The following is a 14,530-nucleotide window of genomic DNA, read 5'->3' as shown; positions in this document are numbered from 1 at the left end:
TAATACCCGTCTAATTGACCTTTCTTTCCTCTTTCTCCTTCTCATTAAAATGTAAGTTCCCCGAGGGCACAGGATGCTGTGTTTTGTTTGTTGGCACATGTCCAGCACCCAATAACTGTCTGCCGAGTGAATAAAGGAACGCATTCCTCGGCTTTGCCCTCTGTGTTCACTTCCTGAATCCAAGGTGCCTCCACTTTTTTTAAAGCTTGCTCTGATGCTATTTTTCTAAGGATTCAGTCTGGGCTGATCTTTTTTCACTAGCACACAGGTTGGAAAAGGCCACTTGGTTTTAGACAGCTAAGAGGCCGTCCGGCCTCCCTCCTAAGAACAGGTCTGTTACAAAGACCAGCACCTGTGAGGCTGGTGGGGACGTCTTTCATACTTGACCGATGATTGGTTTCCAAGGAGTTTAATTTAGTCAAACAGGCTCCAAAAGACACAAACAGTCCAAGCAGCAGGTTTCCCAAGTGGAAGCTAATCTGATTGTCCTTGGTGCCAGGACATTCGAGCCTGTCATGTGTGGCCACCCCACAGTCATGTGGCACCAGGGAGGCAGCTGGATCAACAGACCCCTTGCAGGTCTGCACACGACACAGCCAGAGACTGAGTGTCAAGCAAGGGAGAAGGAAAGAATGAGGAGGGGAGAGACATGGAAACCCTTTTGTGCAAGAAGGAGTTGCTAGCAGGCCCGTGTAGAGGGGGCGATTCTCCGGGGGCTGCCTTCCTAGAAAGCCCGGTGCCCGCTCCTGTCATGCAGTCACCCTGCTGGTTATCTGCTTGTTAGGCAGGTGCACTTTGAGGCCCTCCCAGAAGGTGGCATATCCTGACACTCTGACCAGGATATCTCCTCCTGGACACAGATTGCAGCAATGTCCTTGGGATAACAACATCTGTATTGTTATAACAATTAAAAAGCCATGTCATAAAAAACCATTTTCTGAGCTCATGGTGTTGTGTGTCCTCTGGGTGACAAGTGTACCCAGAACGAACAATAAACAGTACATCTAGTTCTGGCCTTTGCTCCACATTAACCAGCTGTGGGGTCATTTCACGTCTTTGGCCTTCAGTTTCCTCAACGGAAAAATGACTGTTTTAGCTCCGCTCCCCCCTTCTGTCTCCAACCTTCTCTGCGTCGCTGCAGACGCACAGTGAAGGCCCACAGGCTGTGGGCAAAGCAGGTACCAGGACCGGGCACAGAGCAAGGTCAGGATATTCATTCATTATGGTAACAACCAGGGGTCCTTCTTCAGGGACTGCAGAGAGGCGCAGAGGCCAGGGCACCCTGGCTGTGAAAAAGCCCACATTTGGCCACTTGGGGGCCAGTGCAAATTCCAATGGCAGGAACCGGGCCAGGCTGCCTCCCTGATGAAGCCCTCTCCCACCCACCCCAGCCCTCAGAGCCCGGCTACCCACCCCTCCCTCTTTGCCTCCCTCTGACGCCTTTAAGACTCCTTCCCACCTCTGGTCCTAAGCTGAGCCGAACCCATTGTTGACCCTCAGTGAGAAGGACTGGGAACAACTTGCTGTGTCACCCACACAAAGCGCACGCTCTTTAGAAAACGGTAACGCAACTGGCACTAACTCTTGACTGCGTTTCAGGTAAAGTGGACAGGAAGCCAGGGAGAAGCACGGGTGCGGAGGTCCCCAGGACTCACAGCGCTTCTGCGCCTGGGCTGAGCCCTTGACTCACCTTCCACAGCGCCCTGACCTCTGGCCTGGAAACTGGCACGGTTGGATCTGTGTCCCTGGTCACCGGGCAGGTGACAAATAGCACAGGATTAGCAAACCCATCCCGAAACTCTGGGTTCAAGGGCAGGGAAAGTAACCAGTTTAATTCGGCAAGTCCTTAGCAAAAGGGAACGGGACGGGGGGTCGGGGGGGGGGGGTGGTTCTACCGCACAGGAGGGCTGTGAGCATCCGTGTGGGTGCGCAAGGGACACAGCTGACCCGCCCGGTCGGCACAGGGCCCGCTTCATTCTGGGGCGAGGCCCCCCTGTCCCCGTCTCAGGTCCTTGTGGACCGCGCGCATCTGTGACCCGGCGGCTCCATAACCTGTTTGTTGGGGAGGCGCCGGCAGGGACTTGCTCCAGTGACCCCGGCCGATGGCTCTGGAGCGGCAGGAGGGCCACCGGGCCAAGGGTGGACGCGTCCCAGACCGCGCGGCGGCCGACGTGCGGCAGCGGGGGCGCGGGGCCCACGTCCGGAGAGGGGCGCAGGCGCTTCCCCTTCTCACCCGCCCCCAATTCTGGGCCCTCGGCTCAAGGGACCCGGCTCCCTGCCCGCCGCCCGGTTCTCGGCCGGCCAGCGCGTAGTCCCCGCGGCCGGAGCGCAATCCCCCGGCCGCCCCCGGGGCCCCGTCCCCCGAGGTCTCGCGCGCACCGGCCCGCCCTGCGCCCCGAGGCCGACCCTGCCCTGCACTCCCCGAGGGGCCAGCCCCCTGCGGCGGCAGCTCCCCCGGGCCGCCCCGCCCGGCCGCCGCCCTCGCGGCACCGCCCCTTCTGTCAATACGGGCGGAGCCGCGCCCGGGCCCCGCCGCGCAGGTGGGAGCGTGCGGTGAGGGCCGGCGCCGCGGAGGCCGCGCGGAGGTGGAGGCGGAGGCCGCGCCCAGGCCGGGCCGGGGCCGGGCTGCCCGCCGAGCCGACCCCGAGGCCGCAGCGGCTCCCGGACACGGCGGGCGCAGCGCGCGCAGGGCGAGCGCAGGTGAGCTGCCGGCCTCCCCGCAACCCCAACGCCAGCCGCCTCTCTAAGGTCCCTCCGCCTGGGTCCCCGGAAGCGCCAGGGGCGCGGACGTGGTGAGATGCTGCGGAAAGGGCCTCTCAAACTGACAGTGTTGGGGAGGCGGGTTCGGCTTTCGGGAAATTACGTGTGGGTTGGTATTTGGAAAAGGTTTAATTTTCTATTCGTGTGGATGTCCGTGTGTCCGTTTGTGAGTGGATCCGTGAGGAAGACAGACGGACTCACCGACTGGGCACAGACACAGACGCTCCGTGCTCAGTCGGCTAGCCCGTGGAAAAGAAGCTGCAAATCCCATTTTGGCTTCTCTTTGCTTTGCTAGTATTGGGGAACTTGTCTTAAGACGTTTGAAGCCTTGTGACTCACTTCAAAGTCGAAGGTACCAGGCGTACAGTGAACACCTGGTAGGACCCTGTAGCAGAGAACCACCCGAATCTCCAGAACCTGCAAAGGAGGTTGTGCAATTCAAAAAGATTCCTTTTTAGGTCGTGCAGCACCTCCTTTAAGACTTTTCTCAACTGAGTTGCATCTTCATAAGTACAGTTTGTGCAAATTTAAAATGAAAACTTACTTCCCTCCTACGTTTCCCTGTTTCTTTAACTTCCTTCTGCCTCTATGGTACTTTTTCCTGGAGAAGCGCTTCCTGGTATAAGGCCAGCTGTTTGCTCTCTTTCCCTACTGGGTCATGATTTGGGTTTGTCAAGACGTCCTTGGCCTTAGAGCCTCAGTCTTAAGCTCCGTCATGTGACCATGGATGCGAGTGGCACAGATTATTTCGCAAGTTTTCTTTCCCCGAGCAAGTGAAAATGGTCTTCACGCTTGGGTTGTCTTTTCGAGTGCCTCAACTGGAAGGGTCCTGTGACGTGTCCTGTCCATGAGAAGGAGACAAGGGAAGCAGGTCATGAAGTGGGCCTGCGGGTTGGGACCACTCTTCACCGAGGGCTTGGCGCCCATCGTGGGCCCCTCGGAGCACGGGGCTGGGTGAGTGTGTGGAAGGCACTTTCCCACTTGGTTTCACGTATGCTTTTCTTCCAAAGTCAAGTTCTGTTGCTGTTTACTGCTTTTAACTGGTGATGTTATCTGCTGCTTATTTCTAACTGAGCCTGAACCTCTTGTGGAAGTGGCTCGTCCTGCAGAGGGCGAGTGAGAGGCCATCTGCCCACCTTGGAGACAGACTCCACCTAACCTGGTGTGCCAGCCCCCCCAGGTCATCCCAGGCCGCAGGCGGGCAGCCCCAGAGTGTGCCTGTTTGAGAACTCAACAATCACATTTTGGGAGAATTAGCTTAAAATCCACCAAACCCACTTTGTTCCTGAACCCCCTTCGCATTCAATTGAAACCACTGAACTTGGGTCTCCTGCTCAGGGAGCCTTAGGATAAAGCAGAGAATGGAAAGTTGCCACAGTCTAAAGCAGGAAATGGAAAGTTCATTACTGAACGAAAATTTACCGACTTGGAAATGCTCAGAGCAGCTGTGATGAAACGTGGAACGTCCGTAAATCAGAAATAATCCCGACGGTCCTTCCCGCACTCGCCATTGTTTTTATCTTGGGGAAGTGAGTGTGTAAGACTCATAACAGGAAAAGCCACACCCAGCTACTTTTGTTGTATGAGTTTTGTTTTTTAAAAGATACTCTTGGGTGCATGGTAATTGCATTCCCTCTTCTCGAATGTCTTCATAAAATTATGTACGGAGAAGTTTCTCAATGCCAGTTCTCCTGACTCATAAACCAGCTGACTGTTCTGCAGGGTATCAGCTGCAGAAAGTTGTGTCCTGTGATTTCATCCTGGGGGTACTTCTGAGACAGCCAGCAGAAGCGCAGGGCTGGTCCGGGGCACGTGTGCCCACTTTGATTTGGTGTTGGTGTGTTTGCAGAGCTGTCGAAGCCTTTGGAGGGCAGGAAACGCATCTCATCCCGCCGTGAGGAGGCGCCTCTCCTGGCCATGTCTCCCACAGCCGCTGCTGAGCCAGACCGGGTCCAGCGAGACAGGCACGTCAGCAAGCTCATTTTCTTCCTTTCTGTCTTTGGCGCCGTCTTGTTGTGCGTGGGAGTCCTGCTCTCCATCTTTGGGTTCCAGGCATGCCAGTACGAGGCCCTCCCAGACTGCAGCAGGGTGCTGAAGGTGGCCGGGCCGACGTGTGCTGCGGTGGGGCTGGGGGCTGTGGTCCTGGCCCGCTCCCGGGCACAGCTGCAGCTCCGTGAGTGGCGGCAGCGAGGGGAGAGGGCGGACCCCGACCGAGCCTTCATCTGTGGACAGAGCCGCCAGTTTGCCCAGTACCTCATCTTTGGGTTTCTGTTCTTGACGAGTGGCATGCTTGTCAGCACCCTGGGCATTTGGGTCCCTGGATGCAGCTCAGACTGGGTGCCGGAACAGCTGAACAAGACCCAGACTGCCGACGTGGAGCCCCAGATCTGTGGCTTCCTGCCCCTGCAGATCATGGGACCCTTGATTGTACTTGTGGGATTGTGTTTCTTCGTGGTTGCCCATGTCAAGAAGAGAAACAACTTGAATGTGGGCCAGGATGCCTCCGAATGTGAAGAGAGACAGACCCCGCACACGGAGCCCGTCCAGGTCACTGTAGGTGGGTGGCTATCCTCCCTGTGTTTGCTGGTATCACAGCAGCTGTTGCATCAAGGTCTCACCGCGTTGCCCTCGGGTCTGGCCTGGATTCTCCTTCTCTCTGTGTCTCTGTCTCTGTCTCTCTCTTGCACACACACACACACACACACACACACACACACACAGGCACACATACCTGGTGCCGCTGCTGTGGGAAACCCCATAGGAATCCTTGTACACATTATCCCCTCCAGCAATTCCTTATTATTTAGCAAAAGCATGGGACATTAAGTTGTGACCTTGACTAAGGTCACAGAGCAAATTAAGAGGAAAGTGAGAGGAACTGTGAGGATAGCCTGGGGAGCCTCCTGTCACCTGAGGGCCCTGCCAGGTGGCTCTGTTTCCCCAGTTATCCTCATACTGAAAACTTCTGGTATTGGACACGTGGGTTCTTGTCCCTGGCTGTCGCTGGCCGCTGTTCTTGGCAGGTCCTTCCCCTCTCTTGGCCTTATCTTATCTGCCTATAAGACGAGGATTTCACTTCTAAGATTCCTTCCAGCACTAACATTCTGGGATTCTGGGTCTGTCCCAAGTCCCCCAGTCTGCTACATTTTGAGGGGGACTTGTGCACTGTTTTCCACTTTGTTCTTCGTTTTCTGTAACTCCATCTTTGGCTTTGGGGTTGGGCCAAAGTTTGGAAGCAGTGGCCCAGGTGAAGATGACATGTGACAGCATCTGTCACTTCTTTCCCCCCGGAAGGCCTAGAAATTGCTTTGGGGTCCTCTGGGTTCTGCAGAATTGCCAAGTTACCATTTCCCAGAGTCAGCCCCCGACAGCACACTGGCTGCTTTGGCCTCCACCTCATATGACCAAAGGAAAACCCCAAGGAATACTGTGGGGCCAACATCAGGACGGAGCCCCCTGGAGTCACCGCACCCCAGCACCAGCACCCCTTCTCCCTGCTGTCCCCTGATTCCAGCCACCAGGAGGGAGGCCCAGCCCCAAAGATGCCCTGATGGTAAACCCAAAAGGCATGCTTGAAATGCTCCCGAGTAATGGAAGACGACGAGCATCTCATGAGATCATTGACTGTACCCCACCGTGTTCCCTGAAGGGACTGAAAACATCTATCATGTTGGGGAGCTCTTTTGTCACATAACCACACTGCTCATTTTTGCAAATCAACGCAAGTGAGGCGTTTCTCCTGTTTGGGGCTGTCCGCCAGGGCAGCAGGACTCACTGGGGGCTGCGGTCCTGGTGTGGCACTGGCCTCGGAGAGGGAGGGCAAGTGGGTTTACAGACAGTCCTCTTGTTGAGTCAGGGTTGCAGCTTCCAGCTTGCTTATTTGTGCTCTTATATACTTATGGTGCCAGCACGAGTTGTACTTATGCATCAGTGATGCTGACACATAGACAGGGGCTATTCTTGGGCCAAACTCCCATCCAAGTGCCGAAACCCGTGCTCTCCAAGGGCCTGTTGTGTGAATTCCTTCATGCCTACAACAACCCACTTAGGAGGCACTCTTAGTATTTTCATGTTAAAGATGACGAAACTGAGGCACAGGGATATCAAATCACCTGCCCAACGACACAGACTAGCAAGCGGCAGAGCCAGGATCCAGGCCCGGGCGGTGGGCGCGTGTATACCATGGCCCTCGCACAGCACCCTCCCCAGATCACGGGGCCGTTGTTCTGTTTCTGCTCGTTTCATCCTTCACCAGGTGTGGTGTGTGGTGGTTATGTGACAGAAGGGCTCCCCAACATGGTAGATGTGCCCAGTTTCGGGGAACATGGTGGGGTACAGTCAATGCTCTCGTGAGACGCTCGTCGTCTTCCATTAGTCGGGAGCATTTCAAGGATGCCCTTTGGGTTTACCGTCAGGGCATCTTTGGGGCGGGCCTCCCTCCTGGTGGCTGGAATCGGGGGCAGCAGGGAGCAGGGGTGCTGGTGCTGGGGTGCGGTGACACCAGGTCACCGTCCTGGTGTTGGCCCCACAGTTTTCCTGACGGTTCCCACTGAGCTCTTTAAGTCCCATCAAAGCTCTGAAAACCTGGCACCCTGACTCCTTGTTTTTCTCTCTTTATATAATATTATAGGATAGGGTTTAAATTTTTGGAAATCATGCCTTTTGGTGCAATTGATAAGACTGAAGACATTGTCTGTCAGTGGTCAGCTCTGCCTTACGAGGGAATTGGGGTGAGGAGAGGTAGTTCTCAGCTAAATCCCAGAATTCAGCTGATCCCAGAATGGAAGACCCCACCCACCAAGAACAGATAACCCAAGACACCTGCTGTCGCATGGTGGGCACAACTGGTGTTGGACCCTGGATACACAAGCAGGGGCATGAGACAGCCCTCCCTCGGTGGGGGGGGCGTGCTGTCAATCACAGAGACTTCCAGTCCTGCAGGACACAGCGAAAGAGAGCCCCAAGGGCGATGGAGCCTCCTTCTGGGGAGAGCAGGTGGCAAGGTTGGGAGGGCTGGGGCTGGTGGGCAGAAGGGTGGTCTCTCTGATCCCTAGTGACTTGGATCAGTGTGTATTTAGAGTGAACACTCGACCTCCTTTATCTGACCTACGAAGACCTTCTGAAAAAATTAGAACCATTGGGCTCCCTCAGGTTTAGGTTGGCGGTGTCTATTTCCAGCTCTAATCGCCATCTCCTTGCAGAAGGAGATGTGGGTCAGTGCATTCTGAGGGGCACGGTTACCTCCGGGGAGCTGAGCGAGGCACCGAGGTGCAGAGTGGAGCCCCTGGCCAGACTGCCAGCTCCGAGTGTTGCCTCAGAGCTGCGAGGAAGTGCCATGTGCTGGTGCAGTGGGAGGAGAGCCCTCCGTGGGCTTGTCCCGGCTGGGAGAGTTGGTGCTGTTGTCACCTCCGTGGGCTTGTCCCGGCTGGGAGAGTTGGTGCTGTTGTCACCTCCGTGGGCTTGTCCCGGCTGGGAGAGTTGGTGCTGTTGTCACCTCCGTGGACATGTCCCGGCTGGGAGAGTTGGTGCTGTTGTCACCTCTGTGGGCTTGTCCCGGCTGGGAGAGTTGGTGCTGTTGTCACCTCCGTGGGCATGTCCCGGCTGGGAGAGTTGGTGCTGTTGTCACCTCCGCACACAAGTCCTTCTGCCCATGCTCCAAGGCAGGCACGCGGACGGCCTGCAATTTACCGATGTGGCAGCTGAGGCCTAGGGGTTTAAGTAACTTGTTCACGACCACGCTGGGTTGTTAACTGGCAAAGGGAAGCCCTGTAGCTTTAAAGAATCTGGTACCTGCCTGGGCGAGCATCAGAGTTGCCGCTGGTGCCCACCGATCCCCTCCCTGCAGGTGCTCTCTCCTCCATTTTTCCTGAGTTGGCATTCCGTGCTGCCCACTCATCAGAGGCTGCCCCCAGCCTCTATGTAGAGGGGGTGCTGCCACTTGTCTAGAATGTTCTGGGCAACTCATGTGATGCATTTTGTATTGAGATCAGAGTACAAACTGGAGCTTGCATCTGCTCCCTAGTTTCTCCCCAAATCACAGGGATGTGTTCTGGATTGAACAGTAGCAACAGAAATGCAAAAACAAGCTTTTCTTGGAGTTTGACTTTCTTTTGTAAAGCTTGGGTGAACTGTTGGCAGATGAAAGACTCTACAGGGCAGAACCCACAGCTCTGGCAGCGGCCGACGGGCTATAGCTTATTGTCGTTTGTTCAGAGGCTGAAACTGCAGTTGAGGAACGAGGCACTTTATCCACCAGCTGGCTTTTGATGAATTAAAATCGTCAGCCGAAAACAAGGAAAGCTTCCTGCAGTAGACACCCCAGGCGGTGCAGGGACACCGTTAGCAAACGTTTCACCAAAATGCTTTAGCTCAGACTTGCTGTGAAATATAGGCCCACATTTTAAAATATTGTGGTCAAATATATATAACATACAATTTACCATTTAAACCATTTTTAAGTGAACAGTGGCAAAGTACATTCACAGTATTGTGCAGCCATCACCACTATCAATTTCTAGAAGTTTCTCATCATCCCAGACAGAACTCTGCACCCACAACACGCTCGCTCCAGCTCGCCTCGGCCCCAGCCCCTGTAAACCTCTGCTCTTTCTTTCTCTGCAAATGCCCATGTTTTAATTCTGGAGTCAGCACAGGTGTTTTGACCTTTTGTCCCGATGTGTCAAATATATAACTAATTTATTTTGCTCTTGCTAATCTGCTTACGTTTATTGCTCATCTGTCTTTGCTGAAATCCTGTGTCTTCTCAGGTGATGCTGTGATCATATTCCCGCCCCCTCCGCCACCGTACTTTCCTCAGTCAGCTTCTGCAGGAACGCCAAGTCCAGGGGCTGACGGTTCGCTTCCCCGTGAAAACCCACCTTCGTACTACAGTATTTTTCACCGCGGGTAAGGCTTCCCGTCCGAACCCGGGCATAGGCATGTCCGACCTTTTAGGCTGGTGCCTGGATGCAGGACAAACTGGCTTTCAGCTGCAGCCCAAGAGTAAACGTCCGAGCGTGAGGGCCTTTCTTGCTGACGTTATGTCAGAATTATTGCCTTGATATCAGCAGGATCTTTCAGGACACTGGGCAGCACAGAGCTGATAATCCTGACTGGAACTGTGGGCAAGCCCGGGGCCCAGCAGGGGTGAACCTTGAACCATTCCGCGCTTGCTGTGGGAGGCCTTGCTGCTCTGGGTCGTGGGGAGTGGGGTCCCGGGGACCTCCAGCGGGTACAGAGGGGCCCCAGGTCTCATGGAGGCACCTAGGTGACTGGCTGAACTCAGCCTGCACCCTGACCCGCCCCAGCTGGGCTTCTCCCCTTGATATTAGGTTGTTCCCTGGGCCTCAGAGCCTTCTCAGATTGATTGAAGACAAACAGAAGTTTCACACTCCCTTCCCCATGCTCCCACGTGCCACAGACTAGGAGGCGTCCCTGGGGTCAGATTAAACGACATAAATCAAAGGTTTTTCCTTCAGGCAGAGGGCCGCGGGGGGAGGTTTCGGAGGCCAAGCAATGGCCTGCAAGCAGCACCCAGCACAGTTCAGACGGAGAAGGGCTGGAGGTGGCCTGACTCTTGCAAACAGGCCTGAGGTGACAGGAACCTGGAACTCTGGTACTTAGAAAGGGAGAGTGTGGGAGGGCATCTGGAATGGAGGATGACAGTGAGGAGGAGCAGAAACCATGGGTCCAGGGTGAGTGACAGGGGCAGTGGACTCCCCTGACTGAGGAGCTGGGACCCGGCTTGCTGCAAGCAGGAAGAAGACGGTGAGCTGGCTTGCGGTGTATCGCGAGGCGTGGGCCTTTGAGGTGACTGGGTGGGCCAGGACCTGGGAGAGAGGTGCGTGCTGGAGATAGAACTTCAGAGAGGCTGCTGAAACAGGAGGGCAGTGAGTCAAAGGCTTGTCGCGAATCCACAGGAGGGGAGGGTGTGGTAGGAGGAGTTCTGGGAAGGGCCATGGAGGAGCAGGGCTGCAAGAGGCTCTAGGCCCTTCCCAAGTGGGAGACCAGGGACGTGAGGGAAGGATTGCTGGAAAATGTCACAGGGCTGAGTGGAGGGGTGGGCAGGATTCAGCCAGAGTCGACTTTCGAGACATTGAGACATGTGCATTTTTTAATTAATTAATTTATTTTGCTGAGGAAGATTCGTCCTGAGCTAACATCCGCTGCCAATCTTCCTCTTTTTGTATGTGAGCCACCACCACAGCATGGCCACAGACAGATGAGTAGTGTAGGTCCATGCCTGGGAAGCAAACCCGGGCCCCAAAGTGGACTGCACCAAACTTAACCATTAGGCCACAGGGGCTGGCCCGGGACACGTGCATTCTTGAAAGCAGTGCAGCAGGCCCCGGGAGACACAGGGAGCACACTGGGGTGGGCGCTGCCTTACCTGGCCGTTCACGGTTTAATGCACCTGTTCTTCTTGTGCTTCCGACGGGGTGGTGAGCTGGAGGTCCGACCAGAGCTGAATGTAGGGATTGCCCTGGCTGCACGAAGGGGAGGTTAGGGTCTGGACATTTGTAGAATTCTGTTCGCAGATCTGTACTTTTCTCCCAAGACGAACCTCCCCAAGCCCCAAAACAAACATCTGTTAACTTAAAAAGCAACTCCTGCTTCTGCTCCCGTGTCTCATGTGCGCCGGGGCCTGGCGTCACCCCTGTAATTCCCACAGCACTCAGGAGGCAGAAGGCGTCACCGTCCCCTCTGCAGATGAGGGGACCGAGGCCCAGAGGGGTTGATCACTGGCCCAAGATCACACGGCTAGAAAGCAGCAGAGCGGAAATTCAGGCTCTGATCCGCCTGTGCTGGAGCCACTCCATCAGCCTTCCTGCCTCCCTTCCAGTTCTTGGCTTAATGACTTAATGTTCTATTTGAGAAGTCTGTCTGCCTTACGTTAGCTGTCTCAGGAGACGAAATAGCAGAGAACAGTCCCTGTGTGTGTGCCTTTTGGACGGCATCATGTGTTTGCAGTCCGTGTCTTTTCAGTGAAAAGCGAAATGACAGCAGGAGTGAGGCCGTCTTCACGTGACGATCACTCTAAGGAAAGGAAGGAAGAGAGACAAGTCTGTAAAAAAACCGCATCTGGAGGAAATCCTCCTGACAGCCTTGCAAATGCTCGTCAATGCTTACGATTAAACATTTGGAAAGGACCCTGTACTTAGGGCGTGTAACTGCCTCCCTCTCTCCCATTCATGTTCTCTCTCTTTCTTCTCAGCAGGACCCCGGCTCCCCAGGGCCAAGGTGCGGCCTCGGAGGGAGATTGTGAACCTGTCTATGCTATTTCTGGGACCACCTTATCCTCTGAGATCCCACACGCTCCACATCTCTCATCTGAATCGCCGCCCAGATACGAAGAGAAAGAAACTGCTACAGCTGCATCCTTGTTTCCATCTTCTGAGCCTTCCCCGCCGTGACCTGCGGGCCCAAGCTCAATTTTATATAGAATTGTTCACTTTTTTATTTAACTTGTTTTCTAATAAAAATTGCAATAGCATCAGCCGTGTTCTGATTTCCGTGGTACAGCATCAGCATCAGGAACCCCCCCTCCTGATTAAGCGGTCAGTGCTTCAGACCACGGGAGAGGCAAAGTGCCTCCAGCCGGGGACACTTGAGCTCATTCTCTCATTGAGACCTGCTCCTCCAGGAGGTCCATGGATCAACAAACAAAGTCTCAGAGAAGCTAATTAACTTATTCAAGGTCACATTGCTTCTAAACGGTGAGGCTGGGTTTTGAACCCATCTAGCTGGTTTCTGAAAGCCAGGCGCACGTCTCTAGCTTGTGCTGTCAAAGGCCAACCAGAAACAGCTGTTAATGTTTAGCTCGGTCCATCCCGTTTCTAGTGTTAATTGCTTCTGGGGCAGAGAAACCAGATTGTTCTCCTAATTTCTTTATTCTTCTCTTACCTCCCCCTCTCCTCTTCGTCTTTTCTTTCTCTCATTTTGAAGGAGCTAACCAGGGTAATCACGTCATTTACGCTGGGGAGCTACAGCATGCTTTGTCCTGGAGGCTCCTTATGGTCAAGTGCCACTTCTGGAGAAGACATTTCTTGGGGTGCTTTGGTAACTAGATTCCCCCGGAGAGGCCCAGGAGGGACGTGCCTCTCTGCGTGGTAACGGACCGGACCAAACGGTCTGGACCACCTTGTTCTTATACGGCTATTGCTGAGCAAAAGCGTTTGTACAGTTAGGCACCATAATAAACACGTACTTAATTCTAGATATAAACCTCAAGAAATAACCACAAAGGATTAGCAGTTCTACCTGGGAGAAACGGATTTTTAGAATATGAAATCTACAGTAACAGCGTTTTTGGTGACGCACTTGATGTAGCAAAAATGTGAACTTTTTATGTCTCTTACATGACCCACAATCCCCATAAAAATCAACATTATCGGCATTTAAGTGCCTGAAAGCAGAGCCTGAGGGCATGAATGTTCCAGTCGTTTCCCTGGAGTCCGGACCGATTTCATGGGAATGCCACTGCAATAAATCAGGGGGGCAGTCTGTGCCAGCAGTGCCCGTCTACCTCTGCGCCTGACTTTTATTGGACTGAACTGCTCTTAAAATTCGCCTTTCTTTCCTGGAAGGTTAATGATTCACATTTTGAAATGAGATCCGAGGGCAGATTATCACCACTTCCTTCTGTGTTATTTGTTTAAAATGATTAAGCTGAACCTTCTAGGTAGAATTAGTTTTAAACATTTATGAGTTGTATATAATCAAGAACCTTTTTAATGGCTTAAAGTTGGGGTTGGTAAGTGGGTATTTTACTTTTATAGCTAATAAAAACGAGGCGAGAAATGCTCGGCTGCAAGTCTGACCCCTGGTTCGGGAGGTCGCTTCTCTCCATCAGTCTCTGTGGCATTCAGCAAAGTGCGGACTGAAGAAGCCGCACACAGAGGGGCCCGAGGTTTGCAAATGCTTTTACAGGACTGACATGCCAGGCAGCAGAGCCGGACCGGTCATTTTGTCCCTGGATGATGCATCCTTTGCCCATCAAGTTCTAGCAAAGGATGACAGCCTCTGGAAACCCACCTGGTGCACCTGCTTGGTTTTTCTTTTTCATTTTTCTTGTTTCTTTATGTATGTTAACATTTTTTAAAAGTTTATAACATAAAATTAAGCACTGTAAGGTGAACAATTCAGTGGCATTTAGTACATTCACAATGTTGTACAGCGCCGTCTCTACCTAATTCCAAAATACCTCTGTCATCCCCAGATAGAACTTCACCCCATTAAGCAGCCACGCCCCATCCCTCCCGCCCCACAGCACCAGTCTGCTTCTCTCTCTACAGATTCACCTTTTCTGGGCATTTCATGTAAGTGGTATCACACAAGAAGTGACCTTTTATGTCTGCCTTCTTTCATTTAGCACGATATTTTCGAGATTCAGCCACATTGTCCCATGTATCAGTACTCCATTCCTCTTCACAGCTGAGTAATATTCCCTTGAATGTCTATGCCACAGTTTGTTTATTCATTCATCTCTGATAGACATGTGCATTGTATTCGCCCTTCGGCTGTTGTGAATAGTGCAGCCGTGAACATTCGTGTATGAGTGTTGTTGGATTACCTGTTTCCAGCTCTTTCAGAAACACACCTAGGAATGGAATTGCTGGGTCATGTGCTAACTTCGTATTTAAGCTTTGGAGGAACTGAAAACTTTTCCACAGAGGCTGCACCATTTTACATTCCCACCAGCAATGTGTGAGCATTCCAATTCTTCCACCTCCTCACCAACGCTCGTTATTTTCTGGTTTTTATCGTTATT

The 14,530-nt window shown here is 53.4% G+C and overlaps 1 protein-coding gene across 4 annotated transcripts; it reads left to right on the top strand.

Moving 5' to 3' along the window:
- Positions 1–2,565: 2,565 nt before the first annotated feature.
- TMEM171 (transmembrane protein 171) lies at positions 2,566–12,253 on the top strand. 4 transcript variants are annotated; one of them, XM_014851872.3, is made up of 4 exons: positions 2,566–2,700; positions 4,610–5,317; positions 9,528–9,666; positions 11,978–12,253. In XM_014851872.3, the coding sequence occupies exons 2-4, from the start codon at positions 4,678–4,680 to the stop codon at positions 12,171–12,173; spliced, it is 975 nt and encodes a 324-aa protein (XP_014707358.1). In that variant the 5' UTR covers positions 2,566–2,700; positions 4,610–4,677; the 3' UTR covers positions 12,174–12,253. The 4 variants fall into 4 exon arrangements, with proteins under 4 accessions (XP_014707358.1, XP_014707356.1, XP_014707357.1 ...); XM_014851870.3 differs by having other exon boundaries at positions 11,975–12,253; XM_014851871.3 differs by having other exon boundaries at positions 2,632–2,792; positions 11,975–12,253.
- Positions 12,254–14,530: the final 2,277 nt, after the last annotated feature.

Source organism: Equus asinus, chromosome 9 (genome assembly GCF_041296235.1).
Source record: "Equus asinus isolate D_3611 breed Donkey chromosome 9, EquAss-T2T_v2, whole genome shotgun sequence".
Classification (NCBI taxonomy): Eukaryota; Metazoa; Chordata; class Mammalia; order Perissodactyla; family Equidae; genus Equus; species Equus asinus.
The sequence above is the reverse complement of the archived record's forward strand: the minus strand, read 5'-3'. Positions and strand labels throughout refer to the sequence as shown.

Bases quoted from the DNA above. Each gene is read 5' to 3' on its own strand.
- TMEM171 (XM_014851870.3), top strand. From the start codon at position 4,678: ATGTCTCCCACAGCCGCTGCTGAGCCAGACCGGGTCCAGCGAGACAGG. The intron at 5,318-9,527 runs GTGGGTGGCTAT...GTGTCTTCTCAG, and splicing joins GCCCGTCCAGGTCACTGTAG to GTGATGCTGTGATCATATTC. The intron at 9,667-11,974 runs GTAAGGCTTCCC...CTTTCTTCTCAG, and splicing joins TACAGTATTTTTCACCGCGG to CAGGACCCCGGCTCCCCAGG.